This window comes from Dermacentor andersoni, chromosome 11 (assembly GCF_023375885.2).
Source record: "Dermacentor andersoni chromosome 11, qqDerAnde1_hic_scaffold, whole genome shotgun sequence".
NCBI lineage: Eukaryota > Metazoa > Arthropoda > Arachnida > Ixodida > Ixodidae > Dermacentor > Dermacentor andersoni.
In genome coordinates this window covers 123809492-123829658 of record NC_092824.1, presented here as the reverse complement: position 1 = coordinate 123829658, position 20167 = coordinate 123809492, and the positions used below count along the sequence as shown (strand labels likewise).

Below are 20167 nucleotides of genomic sequence, written 5' to 3'. Positions count from 1 at the left end.
GATCGGGACGGTCAAGAGCAGACGACAATGAGTGCACGCGCGCCGAGGTGGATTCCATGCTGGAAGAAGGAAAACAACGACGCCGAAGAGCGTCTGGCACGAGAACGCGCGGCGCATGAAAAACAACAAAAAGAAGAAAAGCAACCAATTAGGAAAGACCACGGGGACTCAGGCAGCCAATCGGAAAATGCCAAATCAGCCAGATCAGAAGAAAAAGCGCGGTGCGCTGGCAGAACGGGAGGACACGCAGGGAGGCACTTTCCGTGAGCCACTGCTATCAACGTACTGACGACGTAAACAAAGTGAACAAAGAAGACGATCACGTCAGCTCTGGGGAACGTCAACGGTCGTTCCTGCGAAGCTCCTGAACACTGGTTCTGGTCAAGTAGCTGGCGGTTTCTTTTAATCTGTGTGTTTTACGTAATTGGTTTTGAGCTTTTGTTTAATATCTGATAAGCTTCCAGTGTAATTTCCTATTTCTTGGCAATGTCACTCTCATCGCCAGGCCAGGAGGTTTCCTCCTGGTCGGCTTCTGTTCCTAACTCTGATTTGCCGGTGGAGCTTTTCTTACGCAGTGGGACGAGCAGCGTACCTGTGGCTTTGGTTCCGAGTGATGGCGGGGTGATTCGCATGAAGAATCCCAAAGCAATTCAAACCGAACTCCGGATGGCCTCGGCCAATTTTCAACAAATCACCGAGGTTCGACAGTTTGGCCGAGGGGGCATTCTTTGCTGCTCGTCAGACCAGGCTTGTGTTCAAGATTTGCTGAAGTGCGATGTTTTTGCGACACATCCGGTGAGCAGTTTCATTCCTCATCACCTTGCATGTACCAAAGGCCTAGTCCGTGGTGTCGACATAAGTCTATGTCCGGCAGAAATCTTGGAAATGTTTTCAGCGGCAGGCGTGATTTCTGTGTATCGTTGCAGCCGTGTTGCTGATAATAAGCGCATGCCCACTGAAACAGTCATAGCTACTTTCGCTGGAATGAATCGCCCATCGGAAATCAAGGCATGGCCACTTATATACCGAGTTGAGCCTCTATCACCTCGCGTCCTTCAGTGCCTAAAGTGCTGGCGGTTTGGGCACTCGATAAAAGCCTGCAGGTCAAACACACGATGCCGAATTTGTGGAGAAGGCCATCATTCAAATGACTGTTCTTCCCGAAATGAGTCCTGCTGCCTTTGCAGTGGGCCCCACCCTGCAAATGAACCTAATTGCCCTGCAAGGGCAAAAGAAATGCAAATCCTCGAAATAATTGACAGACGTCGATGCTCTCGTCGTGAGGCCATTGGAGAAATTCAGAGCAGATCTCAAGGGTATGCTGGTATAACGGCCCGTCAAACATTGTCTATGGAGAACTCAATCTCTGAGGCTGTGGCAGCTTCCGTAGAAAAGGCATTGGAGAAAGCAATGGAGCGCTTGATGGCAAATCTCACCGACTCCCTCGTTCAGGTGCTGTCCTCACAACTAACTCCGTGGCTTCAACTAACTAATAAACCCAATATTGTGGATCCGGTGTCGGGTCTACCGCGGAGTCCACCTATTGAAATATCGACCGCGCAGCCATTCACAAATAACGATTCACCAAAGCCATCAACTCCTGAGAAAGTCGACCAAATCTGTCTCTCCGACACAGATGGGGTGGAAAATCAAGATGTAGACATGGACCCCCGATCTCTGAAACGAACAAGGTCACCGACAGAGAAAAAATCTAGCTCTCCCATCAACTCCAAAGCAAAAAAGTACGTTAGAGAGACTCCGACTAAGAAGGACTTCTTAAAAGAGAACGTTTTAGACCAAGCAGTCTCTGCTGCTCGGATTTATTCACCATAGGAACTTTAACAGTAATTCAGTGGAACTGTCGTTCCATACTTTCGGCCGCAACAGATTTATTATATCTCATTTCTACATACTCTCCAGATATTATTATTTTACAGGAAACTTGGCTTGCTGCTGGTCAATCTTTTCATCTAAAGAATTTCAGATGTTTTCGATTGGATCGCCCATCCCGAGGCGGTGGTTTAGTGTTGTTTGTGTCATCAAAAATCTGCCATAGAGCTACTATAGCATACCAGATAATGTCCCCAGACTGTGAAATCCTAGCACTGGATATAATACTACCTGGTTGCACACCTTTTTCTATAATAAACACGTACTTCCCCATTGGAGTACAAGATACCCGTTATCTAGATACCTCTATTGCTCGCAGTCAGAAGAACATCATACTAGTGGGAGATTTCGATTCTCATCATGTATCGTGGGGTTTCCGAACGGACACTTGTGGCAAACGCCTGTGGGATTGGGTCTTAATGAATCATTTCTCCTGCTTAAATTCGAGAGCACATACCTTCGTGCGTGGTCAGTCGCGATCTGCCCTAGATCTTACGTTTGCTACCCCGAGCATGACAGTCACCTCCTGGAAGACTCTAGATTCCGGAACTAACAGTGATCACCTTCCTATAATTTTTGAACTGCTTACTCCGTTAACTAGTTTAAATAATAATATGCGTACTTTTGTTAACTACGAAAAAATTTAAAATGCTTTAAAATCAGCTTTAGAAGCCCAGGAGGGCATGGAGATGGATATAAAAGCAATGAGCCTATGTTCAATGCTAAAACAGTCATCAAAAAAAGCTAAATTTGCTGTGAAATCTTATAAGGGTGGATCATATTGTCCCTGGTGGAATTCTGAGTGCGAACGAGATTTTAGACGTAGAAAAGCTGCATGGAAAAAGCTTTTATACAACCAGTGTCCTGTTAATTGGGCTGATTATACATATATAGCTACCACATTTAAACGAACAGTCTCAAAGGCTAAGGAGGATTACGATACCAGGCACTACACATACCTTTCGAAGTCTAGCAATAAAAAAGCCCTGTTTAAATTTCTTCGATCTCGCAAAGCTATACCGGCCCCCGTGAACGTCGAATCTGTTGTTCTATCAACAAAAGAATTATCAGAATCACTTGAGAAAATTGCCCAAGGACTTGCGCGACGTTTCACAAATCAATTGCCGATAGGAGTAAAGAAACCTCCCTTGGTAGACGACTTTATAGCAGTAACAGCGACAGAGCTTGAAGGCATTATTAATTATTTGCCGGCGTCAGCCCCCGGTCCAGATGAAATTGCAACAGGAATGCTAAAAGTTTTATTTGATTGTGCGCCTCAGGACCTACTAAACATAATAAATTTCTCTCTCAAGAATTCATGGGTTCCAAGAGAGTGGAGAGTAGCCAAAATTATCCCACTATTGAAGAAAAAATCATCAGGACTTGACTTAGAAAACATAAGACCGATTTCTCTTACCTCAAATGTGGTAAAATTAATAGAAAGGGTTCTTCACGGCCGCATAAAAATTTTTATGCAGGATGATAACCTTCTCAGTCCTTGTCAGATTGGATTTCGTCCGGGCCACTCCATATGGTGCGCTCATGTAGATTTAGAGAGCCGCATTAAACTTGCTCACCGGAAACGAGAGTACGCAGCTTTGGTGACGCTAGATTTAGCAAAAGCATACGACTCTGTAGAACTTTGCATTCTATTCGATAAGCTTCACTCTACGAATTTCCCAAAATATATAACCGCTTGGATCTGCGAATTTATAAGGGATAGAGAATTTTATTGTTACCAACACGGTATTTCGACGTCTAAACATAAGCAGACAAGAGGTGTACCACAGGGTTCCGTTCTCTCCCCTGTATTATTTAATATTTTGCTAAGCACCATTCCTTTGTCCCCGGAAGTACATGTTTATGTTTATGCGGACGATATCTCATTTTTTGCCTCCGCAAGCAATATACATTCCCTACAACAGTCGTTGCAAAATTACTTAGGAATGCTGGAGACATGGCTAGAGAGATTAAGTATGTCATTAAATATTAGCAAAAGTTCGCTCTTCGTCTTCCCATTAACTGCACAAGTGCATATATCTTTGCAATATCGACAGGAAATCATTCCTCAAGTTGACGAAGTCATGTACCTTGGTGTTATTTACGATGGCAAACTCACCTGGCGCAGTCACATTGAACATATTAAAACAAAGGCAGAACGAGCCGTAGCTATGCTCCGCCGGCTCAGCCACCGTCGCTCTGGACTACGCAGGGATACCCTACTGATGATCTATAAAATGTATGTTCGGCCCATATTAGAATTCGGCTGCGTGATACTTTCCGGTGGCCCCGCCTACAAAATTAAACCTCTCATACTTTTAGAAAGAGAAGCTCTACGGTCATGCCTCGGGCTTCCTAGATTTGTTGCCAACGCTGTTTTATATCAGGAAGCCCATATATCCACCCTAGATTGCAGATTCCGCATGCTTACGGTTCAGACATATTTAAAAATTTATGAGTTTTCAAAAATGCGTACGCAATATGCTTTTATCACTGAACCATCTGAGTTTTTTCAGGTATCGTGGTCAAGATTCCACAGCCCTCAGATATTATTTGTGCAAGCACAGTTACAACAATTGGACGTGTCCATACGCCAAGTTTGTCATTCAAATAATGACTTAACAGACCTCAAAATTGAGTTCGAGGACATATTTCCGAATCATGCTAAACTGTTACCAAGGCGAGATTTAATTAACATCTTACACGACCACCTACACCAACTAACCACTGAAAATGTAATAGCCACTGACGCTTCTGTGTGCAATGAGAAGGCGGGAGTGGGGATCTTCTCTGAATCTCTACAATGGTCTTACTCGCTTCGTCTTCCCGATTTCACACCTATATTTCAAGCAGAATTATTAGCAATTATATTAGCGTTACGAAAACTTCCCCAAAACGACCCATTAGCTGTTATTGTGACCGACTCGCTATCTGTATGTGCAGCACTGACTGCATCTTTAGATACAGGAATTCAAAGAACATTTCGTTCGATGGTACCTCCGTACTTACGGAAAGTATGTTTGCTTTGGGTACCGGGACATCATGGGTTACGCTTGAATGAAATGGCCGATTCACTCGCACGAGCATCCCTCAACGGCCCTATCATATCTGTTTTGCCGACATCAGCTTATGTCACCGCGGCTAGGTATAGAAATTTCGCTATATCCCAAAACTCGACAACATCCATACTAACACCGTCTTCTGATTTCCACCATCTTGGCTTCCCATGGAATAATAATTGGTGTCCTTCAAGACAATTGGAAGTTTCTTTTACAAAATTGAGATGCCGTATACCTCCTCTAAATTTTTACTTACACAGGTCTGGTCTCGCTATGTCCCCTCTATGTTCTTTTTGCAGTGCACCTGAAACGATCGAACATTATTTTCTCTCCTGCCGCCGCTTTATAAGACAAAGAAAATTATTAGTACACTCATTCACCAAACTTGGGCTATCGCTAACCTCACCAACCATTCTTTCTTTTGGTGCGACCTCACTGGGATCAAGCCACAGGGATGCTTTTCTTGCAATTTACAATTTTATTAGAGATACAAAAAGAGTACCTTGCTGACTTTCTAAAATTATCAATATTTTCTATTATTTCGTTTATTTACGTTAACTTATTTTATCAAAATTCACAATATTTTCATCATACGTCTAAATTACAGTTCTAGTCTCATGCTCCACAATTTAAATCTAGTTTGGCTTTACTACTAAGCATACGAAAAACCGCCTGCTTCTTGGCCAATCCCCCATAGTGGGTATGCGCCATTGTCTGGGACACAAGACAAGACAAGACGCAGGGAGACGCAGAGGAGACGCAAGGGAGACGCCAGGAGAGTCCCAGGAAGCGACGGCAGGAGGAGGTCAACCACCGGAGCGGGCGTTGAAGACGGGCCGTCGGGTTCCGGACCCGAGCCACCAAGACTTCACCCGACCGGGGCCTCCTGCCAACCTGTTCCTGTGCGTCGCCCGTCTACCTGAGCGTGCCGCCAGCTCCTCAAGGCCGGTGAGCTTCTGCGCCCGTGGGCAGCACGAGAACAGTCGGGTTACGGGCCCGAGTTCTACGCCAGCTGCCCGGCCAGAACGCCGCCCCCGTCTGTCGTGCCGCCTGCTGCCCGAGGTCGGCGTTCGAGCTTCTGTACCCGTGGGCAGGACAAGAGCAGTCGGGCTACGGGCCCGAGCTCTACACCCAGCTGCCCGGCCAGAACGCCGCCGCCGTCTGCTCGTGCCACCAAGCCGCCCGGTTTACCTCTCCGAGGTAAACCGGGCGGCGGCGTTTGGCTTGCCGGCATGTAACTCCATGCCGGCAAGCGAGAAGGCACAGCACAAAGCACCAGACCTTTAGCACCACGCAAGCCAAACGTGAGCAAACAACCGCGTTTCTGATGCACCGGAATGCATTTGCCGGATGATCGCAAGGAAAAGTCATAGTAGCTTCCTCCCGACGAAAGACGGAATTCAAGTCCACAGCTCTTCAGCAGCAAACGCAAGAAATCAGAAATCACCAACTGATCTCCTTGACCGACTCAGTGCGAGATCTCTTCGCCATGAACAGTGTGGGTTCGTCAACACCGATCACAATAGAACTTACTGTAAATGGGCAGCCGCTGCTGATGGAGCACCTCAGTGAGTGATGAGCGACACCTCTGGTCTTCCGCGCAGCTGCAGTCTACAGACCTTACTCTGCACGTATGGTCGGAAAACAAGAATGAAGCTGTTAGAACGCTGTCCCGTGGGAGCGCAGGTGAATCACAAAACCGCACAGCTGTACCTGCACGCCGTACACGGCAAAGGAGCTAGCCTCCTCGGGCGAGACTGGTTCCAGGTTCTGGACATCGGAATCACCGATATCAGCGCCTTGACTCCAACAAAAGTGGATCGAATTTTGCCACGAGATGACGACGTGTTCGACGGACAACAGGACAAACATATCGGTGAGCCATTCAACATCCGCTTGCAACCGGAGGATACGCCACAGTTTCTAAAATTTCATGTGCCCCTAGCACTTCACGTGACCATGCACGGGGAGCTCGGCCCATCTATTGTGGCCCAGAGGAAATCCCAGAACCCGGAAAATCATTGGCGACTACACACGAGCATCATCATCAGCAGCAGCTTACTTTATGTCCACTGCCAGAACGAGGGGCATCTCCCTGCGATCTCCAATTAACGCTGTCCTGCGCCAACCGATTCCAACTATAGCGCCTGCGAATTTCTTAATTTCATCACGCCACCTAGTCTTCTGTCGTCCTCGACTGCCCTTCCCTACTCTTGGCACCCATTCTGTATCCCTAATGGTCCAACTGTTATCTAACCTACGCACTACACGTCCTGCCCAGCTCCATTTTTTTTCTTTAATGTCAATTAGAATATCGGCTATCCCCGTTTGCTCTCGTATTCACACCGCTCTCTTCCTGTCTTTTAACGTTACGCCTAACATTCTTCGTTTCATCGCTTTTTGCACGGTCATTAACTTGTTCTCAAGCTTCTTTATCAGTCTCCAAGTTTCTGCCCCAAATGTCAGCACCGGTAAAATGCACTGATTGTGGACCTTCCTTTTTAATGATAATGGTAAGCTTTCAGTCAAGATCTGGCAATGTCTGCCGTATGCGCTCCAACTCATTTTTATTCTCCTGTAGATTTCCTTCTCATGATCGGGGCCCACGTCATTAATTGACCCAGGTAAATGTACTCCTTCACAGACTCTAGAGGGTGACTGGCGATCCTGAGCTCTTGTTCCCTTGCGCGGCTATTCATGATTATCTTTGTTCTCTGCATATTAAGTGGTTTTTCATCCACTTTGAATTCCATTAATTTATCATTTTTTTTTAAATTCAATTGGTAAGTACAAGTAATTTTCCCTATGTTTTTCTTGGTGTCATTGTTTGTTGGCTTCTCATGATGTGATTAATAAAAATCGGGCCCCACGCCCCCTTTCTTCTCGTTCTAATATTATACATATATATATATATATATATATATATATATATATATATATATATATATATATATATATATTGTACTGGAGAAGAACAAGCAGCAGGCACTGTTTCGAGAAAGACGACAACGAGTGGTTGGGAACCTTGTGCCTGTGCACGTGCTGGTGGGCGAGTTGGTTATGCATGATTGCAAAGAAGGCGCCAAATAAAACAACAGACGAAGGAAGGCGCCTACGTGTCTCGTGTCTCCTTCCTTCGTCTGTTGTTTTATTTGGCGCCTTTGTAATCTTGTGCCTGTGTTGCCTAAGCTGTGTGACCTCTCCCTGCGGTGCTCTACTACCCGAGGGTTTCATCAGTTAAACTACGACGTCTCTCGACAATATACACATCGTCAAAGCAAGTTGACGGCGAAGCACTGCTCGGCAGGAGCTCCCCAGTCGATCGGCGCCGTCGCGCGCATTCTGAAGTGCGCACGTGCCGCTGTCGACCGGCAAGCGCCGCGTTTCGTACAGCTCATAAAAAAACAGTTGCTTCGTTACGAAGATGTGTTAGACGCCTTTTTTCACGTTAATGTCCGGGCAACCGTCTTACACAGCTGTCGCCCTGGGGAACTACGCTTCCTCAAAAGCATCCCGCGTTTTTTTTAACCGGACGCACGCGAATGTTCTTTCTTTTTTTCTTGAAACCCATCCGAAGTTGACTGAAGCGGAATGTCCCGATATTCGTTTCGCTCCGGAGCCGAACATCCTGGTTTCGAGAGGGGGCACGTGTTTCGGACAGTCGCCACGGCAACCGCTCTGATCAATGTTCGTGCGCCGGCCATGTCGTGCTCCAAGGGCAGGGACAACCTGGTGCCGCAGTTCACCTTCCAGCTGAACCACAAAGTGCTTGCGCGCAGGGTGACCGTGGGCAAGTACGACGGCCTGCATCCGTGCATCACCGCTGCCACGGCCTCCGACAAGGTACGCGCCCACGTGCCTCGCTGTGTCGATAGACTTGCAACCGTCTCATTGGAAAAACGGTGTTTCGGGCGGCAACATTTAAGTACGCACTGTCTTCCAAATTCGCACTGCAATAGCAAATACTTTCAGAAAAGCTGGGGGAGAAGCTGGCTGAGGAGTTTTGGAAAATAGGAAACAGAGCAAGCAAAAAGATTGACACGGCAATCAATTTGTGCCACGCAGAAAAATTATAGGTAGCAACGCGTCTGCTATTGCGACTGAAGAAGAGCACGTCGAAGCTGGCGAGTGACCTTTTTCTCTCCTTGGACTGAAATATGACGTGTTCATTGAATGTGTCCCCCACATATGCAAACGAAGCCTTACTGGTGCAACCGCACACCGCAAATAGAATCTCCAACCGTCTGGTGAGACAACGCCACTGATTATTTCACGTGCTGCTATTTCATTTTGTACACCGATATAGAGGCTGAAAGGGATTCGTATCGCTGTTATTCGGCACAATCGAATTCCATAGGAAATTATTTCAATGAATGCGTGACCGCATGCATTACAGAACAAAAAGTGAGGAGATGCGTGTCATACGTACTCTTCGAGGATGCTTTTGCATAAAGGGGCCGACAACCAATTTCTATGGTACCTTTTCTTTTTGTTTTTAGTGCAACGGAACTCGTCATAAAGTGGTCGCAGTGGAAAACGCCGTCGAAAATGTTTTTTCTCAGAATTTTCCGATCCGCACTGAGCACGCCGCCGTGCTCGACAAACACAGCGATTTATGCGCCGCCTCGCAAAGTGCGGCTTGTGTTTGCGCTACTCAGCCGACGTTCGTGCGGGTCGTGTTTCACGAAGTGTCGAATTATTTTTGCAACAATAGGTGGTGTCCGAATCCACGCCCCTGCGACGGCTCCCGCCCATCTCTAAGGCCATGGTACAGCCACTGTAGCCATGGCTCTTGCTGGCTGCGTGCGCCAGGCTTTTCTTTCTAGCCAAACCGAGCCAAGTGGCAGAATATGCCAATATCGCTATTAGTGTAGTGCCTGGTGCCCACTCGGTGCACAATTAGTCGACGGTCTCGCACAGACCTCGCTACTAACTCGCGCGCACGCATCGAACCAGGTCTCGTCGCCGCTCCGCTCGTTACCACGAATATTTTTACTTTGTAATACGCACACGGAATAAAGCGCTATAGCTTAATAATATACCGAGTGCAACTTTAAGCAATACGTACGTTGTGCTTAATAACAGCCGACTTATGTACGGTGATTTCTTATACTACATCCCAAGTACCAAGATTTAACCGCCAGGCAGCGCCACCTACCGGATTTTGAGCCTTTCCTTGCCAATATCCATAAAGTAGTTTCCTCCCTTTTCCAATTTAAAATTATAATTCCCACTTACATCGCGAACAGCGTACTGGATTCTATCACTATAAATCATGGTCATTTCATTTCCATCAACGTCTCGCAACACATTCTGGCCTGTTGTCAGTCCCTTTAAGTACGTACGAACACGAGCAAACAAAAGTATACGGACCATACGCTCTCCGAGAAAACTGAATTAACTTATAATTCAGGCGCACCGAATGAATTACAGAGTACCCTGGGAGGTTTGGACCGCAGTACTGTAATTCAAGCTACATTCATAGAGAAGAATCATAGTAAGGTTCGTTGCAGCGCAATACGATACAAGGACACAGAAAAGGACGACACGGCGCTGCCTTCTTGTGTCCTTGTGTCTTGTATTGCGCTGTAACGAACCTTACTATGAATCCCAACCAACTGGCCCAACTTGCCGTTTTGACATAGTCTTAGAAGAAAGTCTGCTTTTTCATGGAATTCCGGTTACATATAATATTGTTGCGTATCGCACACAAAACTCTACATGTCTCCTTGACAAATCTCGCGTTGCGAGTGTGGGGCATGCGTTTAGTAGGCTAAGAATCCCGTCTGGGAAAATATTTTCTCTATAGTGATATCAGCCGAAGGCAGTAAGACGGATTCGTCAGAACTATTGAGGGACGCTGCACGGAGAATTGACCTTTTAAATACAAACCAGGGCGAACCATCCGAGCGGTTGCGATAAGACCGAGCCCCGGAGCGTGAAGTCGGTGCTCGAAAAAGCGACGGACACGCGGCAGGTAATTTCGCAGTACAACAGCTGCCGACGCACTTATTGTGTGCCTGAGAAAAAGTGAGCGTCGAATTAGAATGGCGGATAAAGAAAAACCAACAAGATGTCAAAGAAAACAATTTCACACGTGCTTTTGCAATACAAAGCGATGTCACGATTACGTATTGGTCAGTTTAGAGGTGCGTTAAGTGCTATGCGTTCGTAGAGGTACTACAGATAGTGAATCAGTAGAGAAGAAACGCTTTGAAAAATATTCAGGCAAGTCTGCAGGAGCATGTTCCAGCCTGCACAAGGTAAGTAGTAAAAAAGGAGGCGTAGCTTACACTTGACATTTTCTGGTATCGAATTTGGGTTGTACGAAAGGCAGTATTTATTTATTTATTTATTTATTTATTACATACTACCAATCCAAATGAAGGCTATTGCAGGAGGGCAAAACAAAACGAGAAAGAAAAACAATTACAAATAAAGTGTCAATACGCAGTTAGAGATTTTATACAGTATTATTTGGGGTTGAGGTAGGAAAAATCATATAGTAAAAACATTACGAAACAGACATATACAGCACATAATGATCACATTCAAAAATTGCACTACTGCAAAAGAAAAGTAGACTAGATTTTAACTGTGGGTAGTACGTAAGTGATTTCAAAGTAATGTTAATAATTCACCCAAATCATTACAACTAGTTATACATTCGGGTAATCTATTCTATTATCTAATTGGCTGTGAGAAGAAAGAATATCTGAGGCAGTCTGTGTTGAAACTGTACTCGTGTAAGGTTAGTGCTGACGAAAACACGGAGAATACGCTCGACCGACCGGCGGGTTTGCATTGTGCGGGCTGCAGGTGCTGGTGCACAACAACAACCGGCAGCAGCGCAGCGGCGACCGCTGGGAAGGTGGCGGGGACGTGTCCCTGCTGAACGTCAACCAGACGGTGAGTTGCGTGGCCGCCGGCTGCCTTAAGCCCGGAGCCAAGGAGGACGTGCTGCTGGTCGGGACGCCCACAGCACTGCTCGCCTACGACGTGGAGAACAACTGCGACCTCTTCTTCCGGGAGGTGAGCGCGCCGCGCGGGGCCCGCACGCTAAAACCCCTTAAACTTCGTAAAGTAGTGCCACGCTTTGAAGAATGCCGCCCCCTCCTCGAGCGCTCTGCCCGAAGCCGACGCCGCGTCGCTATTGGCCTAATGGCATCACGTGGCCCCTTGCACCGGCTTCGTTTGTTTACAGTCGCGCTTCAGTGCCATCTTTGCTCGAGAAGCGGCGCTTGTTGGTGGCATTCCTTCCGTTCCTATTCTGTGTTTTGATCTTGTGAACGCCTTGAAGGATGTTTTGTGGCAAGTGCGACGTCGCCTCACGTCATTTTCTGTTACCATGACCTGCTGCGCGTTTGGATGCCAATATAGTTTTAGCAAAGGCAAGAATATGTTCGCGATACCGTCCGGTAAGCGCAACGCGTTAAGGAGGAAGACATGGCTTCACCGAATCGGGAGGGACAACTTCCGACCAACTTCCTCCGCGCGACTATGTGATGTAAGTTGTGGCTCTCTCAGAGTATTGTATGTGCCAGGCTTGCGTATTGTGCTGCGGGCAATAACGTAGTAGATATTGCACAGTTCACTGTGCATATTGTCATTTGTACGCACGCTTTAGCATGATTTTTACGCAACGTCCGCTTTGCTTATATGCGCACTACGTGGTCGTGTTAGTCACATTTGGTGCGCTTAATCGTTTTGAACGCCAACCGGCTTGAGTTCGCGGGCACGCGAGGTTGCGTGCGATAACGTGATTACGAAATTTTTAAGATTCAGCGCAGTCCTTTTGATAAAATTTCAGTCTCGATCATGAAAACGCCTCAGGAGAGCAACTCTCTGCTTTTTGTGGTTACTTACTAGCCTTCTTTAGATAGACTAGCTTTGTTTGCCACATTTGTTCGTGTTCCTCGTTGGCGGTCGCCCGGTGGATTTGTGATACAGAGGCACCGATGAAAAGCGTGCGTGCTCTCCCGAAACCGTGTTACGCGGTGCGTTCGTCGTCGAGCGACCGCATCATATGTAATTGAGACGTATGTGCTAGTTCGCGTGCGCTTTAAAGTGTGCGAAGCTTAAGATGCGGCGCTGGAGCACTCGCAAAGAAAACGTGCGGTCGCCCGCCCGTTCCCTGGCTGGTTTAGTCGTCGTTCGTGCTTAGTCGTTTGCTCGTTCGTTCGCACGCTCGTTTAGTCGTTTGCTCGCTCGTTTAGTTCGCGCGCTCATATAGTCGTTCGCTTGCTCGTCTATGCCACTATTAGTTTCTACAGTCACTATGCCTAATTGAGACGCGCTTGCTGTAGGACTCTTAGGCTGGTGCGTTTATTTACGCAATGAGACAATAAATGGTGCACACGGACTTGTGACTGCAAAGGCAAATCTGTAATGCATCTATGTGAAAATAAACTGTTGACTTGCAACTCGAATGCCGTTTCATATCATTTTAACCTATGGATAAAACATCGTTTCACTTGCCGCAATTTCGGCCGTGTCATGGCGGGGGGATTCTTTGCGCGATCATGACTTCACTAATAAAGTCATGTCTCGCAAATGTTACTTCGAAGGGAGTACAACCGTCCTGAATGCATGCACCTCAGTGCAACTCGGTTCGCGACAAGTACGTCACTTAGTAAACGGACGAACCAACGCACGATGAAGTGTTATTCGTGATAAGTCATTAACCTGAAAAAATTACTGAAGGCCACAGTGGTCTTGCTTGAGATTGAGTCAAGCATTGTTATCGCGCTCCCGCTTCGCGCACGAATGCTAAAAAACTCATTTTATTTTCTTGGCTACGCACAGTCCCGACTCGATGATCGGCCGCGGTATTTCTGTCGGCGTTGAGACACGAGAAACATAATAGCACCATCGCCCACCTCTGAGGCTTTGCGCGCGCTTAGATTGGCAAGCACGCACGTTGGCGGCATTGTAGCTTGTAATACACTTTCGAACCTCCAGAGCAGTGATCTCCGTCAGCCTTTGTATGTCATAGCTGATACGCGCCGCGAATTCACATGGTAAGGGCGGCGCGGATTCTTTAGGCTGAGGGCTTGCTGGAAGCCAAGAGGTTGTCATTCGATGGTAAACGTGTTATTTACAACCATTCGCAACAAGATCTTGCGACACGCCCTTGACAAATGTTGCGTACCTAATTGTAGGGCACGCGATACATTCGCAGTCGTCAACGCACAGCGTTAACACTCCTTCAGATACTTTTTTTAAGAAATAGTTATCAAAAAATGAAACAAAAGCTGCCGTCACCGAATTTGTATAAGCATCCGACTAGAAATTCTATGCTGTACACGAAGTTACGCGGAGCTGGAAAGCCAACGTGAACGCCTAAAGAGCACTGCCTTGCTATGCGTGCATTCACTCTGCGAAAGGTCGTCTGCTGCGCTCGAGCAACGTAGGCGGCGCCATGGTCGAGGAGGGAGCGTGAAAGAGAGGAGAAACGAGGAGGAGTGAACGCGGAGGAGGAGAGTGGCACTACTTTACGAAGTTTCAGGGGCTTTACCGCACGCCGCCGACACGAGCGCCGCCTGGCGCAGGTGGCGGACGGCGCCAACAGCCTGGCCGCGGGCTACTTGGGCAGCCGGAGGAACCCCGTGGTGCTGGTGGGCGGCAACTGCTCCATCCAGGGGTTCGACCACGACGGAGAGGACGTCTTCTGGACGGTGAGCCTCTCGGTCGGCACCTTGTCGCGTTCGACGACACGTGGCAAACTACACCTCAAACCAAGACTGGAGGCATTAAACGAAAATATTAAATCAAGCTGTGTCGATAGATTATTCGGCTACAAGTCCACCGTCGTTTTCTGTGTGCCACTTTGCCGCGTAGCAATTTGCCGCCTTAGGTCCGCTGCTGCTCCTCAATTTGAACCACCCGCAAGAAAACGGAGCCCTTAAGAGGAAGCTTTAGCTCGGGTGCTCCTATCTAAATGCCCGTAAAAGCAGAATTCGTTTTTCACCAAATTTGACGAGCTTTGTTGCATTATAAAGAAAAACTTAAGAGCTATAGTGACTGTTTGTCACTAATTTTCGATTTAGGTTATCAATTTTTTATTAAAAACTGGCAAAAATCAAAAGTTTTGAGAGAACGAAACTATCAAGTTTACACCTCTGTAACTCAGCAACAAAAAATTATACCACAATTTTATCTAATAGTACTTCTAAAGCGGACGAAATTGATATGTTACACATCAATTTCAAAATATGTATAAATATGTAAATACAGCTTTTGCAGAACCCTTGTACACAACGTAACAGATTCACGTAAGATATAAAATGACACATCGAATTTGTCCGCTTTCAGTGATGTCCGCTTTCAGTGACAGAACCGCGATATCAGTTCTTGCAGAGCTATTAAATTGTAAACATCGTGCTTCTACTTTTTCCAAACCTTCCAAGTTTTGAAAATCTTTTTAACATAATTCAGGCCCTAAATCGAAATTCCACTTCCAATAGTCACTAGAATTTAACTTTCTCTCTCAAATGCAATTTCATTAGAATCGGTAGAGGAGTTATCTCATAGAAACGTTTTTGCGTTTTACATGTATTTGAATAGGCCGCGTCGGAGTTGGGCCCAAGCTAAAGCATCCTCTTGACGTAACCTTCACGTGACCTCCTTTTATGCTACGCAAGCCTCACGCGAGCTCAAGCCTCGATCCTGCGTCGAATCCAAACTAAGTCGTTTTCCAGCCCACATTGGCTGGCCATAATACCAACGGGCAATGGAACCCAATATGTCAAAACTGCACAAATCAAACATTGGCTACCCAAAATCACATTCTTTGGGGGTGCGAGGGCTTACCCTCTCCCAGGTCGCTCCTGCCAGCTCCCTCACAACAGACGTGAAAGGAGCTGCTCAGAACGCCGGACCAAAAACTACAAAAACCCTCGTTGCCTGGGCCGAAATGGTCACTCCTCGTGAGGGGCCATCCTAGGACTCGGGCCTGCCAGATCATAACTGAGCAGAATTTCCATAAAGTTGTTACCATCACCACCATTCTCCACCACAGATGCCTCCACTCAAATTTAGCATTGTCATCTTCTCACCACGAATGGCCAACTTGTTATTACAGAAGCCTTTCAGTCTACCTGGACTCCCTTATTGGTAGCCCTTTTAAGTTAGCAGAATTGCAATAGCGAAATTCCAAGACCACGCTGAGCAAAGTCATGCTTGATATGTTCGGTTCATTACATTCTTGACGGAAGAAATTCGCGTGCTGAACCGAACGTCGACCTTTTGGAGCCGCTCAGTCGCCCGCGTCGTCATTCGCGCAAGCAGAACGCCGCAGCGTGCATACGCACGCTTACTTCCGGTCTCTACAAAAGCACGAATGTGCCCGCCAGTTCACGGCGGATGAGTTTACTCAAGTGGCGCCGTAACGCACGCGTTGAGTGACGCAATTGACCTGCATGCTGGTGAGATGGAAAAGCAGTAGGCGAAACCGATATTATTTAAGCTACGGACCATCAGTTGATTCCGCAAAAGTGAAGACAATGTACGTAAAGTATGTAAATTGCAAATATGTATAGTTTATTCGAATTGAAATACATACATACATTGAAAAACATACACAAATGTCATCCATGAAGCCACTATCAGGTTTCGTATCAAGTCTGTAGTCATCAATTCAAGTGAACTTCAATATAGAGGCGCTAGGACGAAGCTGGTGTGTGGGCCTCCCCTGCGTGAACAGCACAAGCACCAAACAAAATCTTTATAGCATATAAAGAGCTGCGATAAGCGGCTGTAGCACGGCGAGAACTTGTAGGGCACTTTTAGCGGCCGGAGTCTCGAGACCACCGAGAATCACGCGCATTGACTCTACTAGGTGCTTCGGCATTTTTTTTACACTCTCCTTCTCATTGTGTTCATCTCCTTGCTTGCCCGTAGTGTCACCGGTTTCATTGGCCCTATAATTCTTGGCTTCATGGCGCAGAGGACCACTAGTGCCCGCTGGCATGGCCGTGGGCCTAGAGGTCAGCAAAGGCCATTGCGTGTCTGTATCAGCCGGTGGAGGTGAATGTTTGCCGAGTGCTCTCGTCGACCTTGAATTATCAGTAGACGCCGTTACCGTCCTCTATGCACGCACAGGCAGAGGTGGTCGGGGTACCTGTGCCACGCTAGGTAGTTCTCCTGAAACGGTTTTGTGATGCTTCTGTCGCGAGCGTTGGTCACTTTGGCGAACAGATTGAGCAGCCTCTTTACGTGAAGATTGGTCTCTTGCCATTTTTCGAAGAATACGAACCTCTTGTTTCATCTCTGGGCATTCTTTCGAAGTCGCTTCGTGAAAGCCGGTACAGTTGGGACATTTAAATGAGGACGCCTCACAGTCGGTGGTATCATGCTCTCCGCCGCAACGAGAGCAGGTGGCTTTGCTTCTACAAACAGCGCTCACGTGTCCTATCTTGTGACATTTCCGACATTGAATAGGCCTCGGAACGAATGGTCGTACTGGTGTATAACGTAGCCCACTTTGACAGACGCTGGTAATGTCGAAGAAGCAAATGTTAGCTTGATACATCGGGAGTGGCCCAAGCGGTGAATCTCAAGAATGCGCACCGATGACCTCAAAAGACTCTTGAGGTCCGCATGCTTGATTTCAAGTTCCACGTAGGAAATCACTCCAGTCGTTGTCTCCTTCCCGTAAGTAATAAAGGAGAGGACGGGGATTGCGCTTAACTGTGGAATGGTCGTTAACTTCTCAAGTATTTTGGAATTTTTCACATCTATTGTCAGGATGTTCTTGCGAGCGTTGATCCTGATCTCGTTAATTTGCCCAGGGGCCACACTTTCAAAATATTCGGTTAGAAACTGCCTGCTGAGGGAGTTCATGCTGTGCGACGTCGAGAGCGGCACGTAAGAAACCATGAAGGAGTCTTGCTCACTCTGATGCGATGAAGTCGCCTCAGTCGACATACGGCGCATCTTCTTCATACGGCGGCCCATGACTACGGTGTATTCGCTGCCAGAGTCTATGGCTTCTGGCGTTGAGCTCTCCCAGGAATCGAGCTTATCCGAGCTTCCAAAGGCACGTCATCCAAAAATGAGCGAGGAAGTAGACGACTGACCTTGTTCAGGTGGTATTAGAGTTGTCGGACGATCCCACCGCTGGCATACAGTTGGAGTTGTCGGACGATCTCGCCGCTGCCACCATTTGAAGGGGCTGTAGGTCGTAGAGAGGAACGTGGGAGGAACTAGGCGTACAGGGTTTATTTACAGTATTTACATCTTAAACAAGAGATACATCGACAGTCTAGCGTGGCTCCCACATGGGGCACGCAAGACGAAGCACACAGCAAACGAGCACACAGCTCACGAGTACGAACAAAAGCACAGAGCACGACGACGAGCACACACTAGCAGCCGACAACAGCTGCTTATAAACACTCCATTGGTCCCTAGTTTCCTAGGTGAGAGAACCGTTCAACCAGTCATCGAAGTTGACCCGCCGGTTGTCCATTATCTTGAGTGTTGAAAGGCGCGTCGGTACTCCGAGCTGACCCCCGCAGCGCAGCTGCCGGTTGCCCATTGTCTTGCGCCTCTAAATTCCAGAGCTGCCTTTCTCCTGTTGTCACCACGAGTGTCAGCAGACTGACGAATCCTGGGGCCCACGTACCGCAAAGCACCTTTTTGTTAGGGAAGCTATTGTTGCTGCCGAGAGAGACGATGACGACCCGGCAAATCAACCAACAATACGTTGGGTGCCAAACGTGGCCCGCCCTGCTGTCGTCACCGATTCTCCGAACGAGGCGCATGGTGGATTACCGCTGTCGTCCTCGCTGGTTCTCCGAAGGGCGCCAGCACCGCGGGTCGATCGAAGCACGTGCAGCGGGCTGAAATAGCTTTGCAGAGCAGTACCCCTGCAGGCCGATCCTAACAGTGGTCGTGGGAACATCTTTTTGCTCATCCTTGATGAAATGACTCACGAAAATGGCAAAAACGTAAAAAAAAAAAAAATGCATAACAGCGAGAGGCCCAGAGCACCAGTGGGCTCTGGGCACTTTTTTCTCTTCCACGGGACAAAATATTTGAAATGATATGCCAGGGATGCATCATCACTTATCTGGTCAAAGCCATTACTGAAAAAAAAAAAAAATCTCGCAGAAAGTCATCTGCAGGGGTTGTCTAAGTATGCGTAAGCATTGTGCCACTTGCTCATATCCGCGTAACCCGGTGTCATTATCGATGTTATGAAACTTGATCAAGCCAGTACAAACGACAGCGCTGCGGCGACACGAACGGCGGCGCAAGGAGAATTGATGGCGCAAGTACATGCATGTGGCGGCGCCAAATGCGCTGGTGACGTTATCGCCGTTAGCCGTTATCGCCCTTTAGCGTCTTATCTATCCACATTGAACCTTTATTAAGCGTGACCAAATGTACCCAGCCAGCGACTTCGTTTGGCACCACTGCGCGGGCTCTACCTCGAAAACTATCTGCGATACCGACAAAGACTGCTGGGAGCTCCGTGAGCGCTGTGTTCTCGCCGCTTCGTTTGCGATTAAGAGAGGCGCGCGGGCCCGCATCCTGAAAGCGATCTGCGAAAGGGGCAGAGCGATTCGTGTGCTGGGAGCTCCGTGAGCGCTGTGTTCTCGCCGCTTCGTTTGCGATGAAGAGAGGCGCGCGGGCCCGAATCCTGAAAGCGATCTGCGAAAGGGGCAGAGCGATTCGTGTGCTGGGAGCTCCGTGAGCGCTGCGTTCTCGCCGCTTCGTTTGCGATGAAGAGAGGCGCGCGGGCCCGCATCCTGAAAGCGATCTGCGAAAGGGGCAGAGCGATTCGTGTGCTGGGAGCTCCGTGAGCGCTGTGTTCTCGCCGCTTCGTTTGCGATGAAGAGAGGCGCGCGGGCCCGAATCCTGAAAGCGATCTGCGAAAGGGGCAGAGCGATTCGTGTGCTGGGAGCTCCGTGAGCGCTGCGTTCTCGCCGCTTCGTTTGCGATGAAGAGAGGCGCGCGGGCCCGCATCCTGAAAGCGATCTGCGAAAGGGGCAGAGCGATTCGTGTGCTGGGAGCTCCGTGAGCGCTGCGTTCTCGCCGCTTCGTTTGCGATGAAGAGAGGCGCGCGGGCCCGCATCCTGAAAGCGATCTGCGAAAGGGGCAGAGCGATTCGTGTGCTGGGAGCTCCGTGAGCGCTGCGTTCTCACCGCTTCGTTTGCGATGAAGAGAGGCGCGCGGGCCCGCATCCTGAAAGCGATCTGCGAAAGGGGCAG

General features: G+C 48.0%; 2 protein-coding genes across 14 annotated transcripts in view; one reads left to right on the top strand and one right to left on the bottom strand.

The window, feature by feature from the left end:
• Positions 1–20167, bottom strand: part of LOC126539335 (sodium-dependent glucose transporter 1A-like) — a 212214-nt gene that overhangs the window by 27806 nt on the left and 164241 nt on the right. The window lies entirely within an intron of this gene.
• Positions 2264–20167, top strand: part of LOC126539643 (BBSome complex member BBS2-like) — a 211532-nt gene continuing 193628 nt past the window's right edge. Inside the window, exons 1-3 of one of the 9 annotated variants that reach the window (XM_055075573.2) lie at positions 2264–6825; positions 11769–11981; positions 14501–14626. In XM_055075573.2, the coding sequence (XP_054931548.1) occupies positions 6787–6825; positions 11769–11981; positions 14501–14626 (378 nt within the window). In that variant the 5' untranslated portion in view covers positions 2264–6786. Of the gene's footprint in view, positions 6826–8141; positions 8793–11768; positions 11982–12002; positions 12457–14500; positions 14627–20167 lie in introns of those variants that run through there. The other 8 variants (XM_072285644.1, XM_055075574.2, XM_055075575.2 and 5 more) reach the window with 8 other exon arrangements.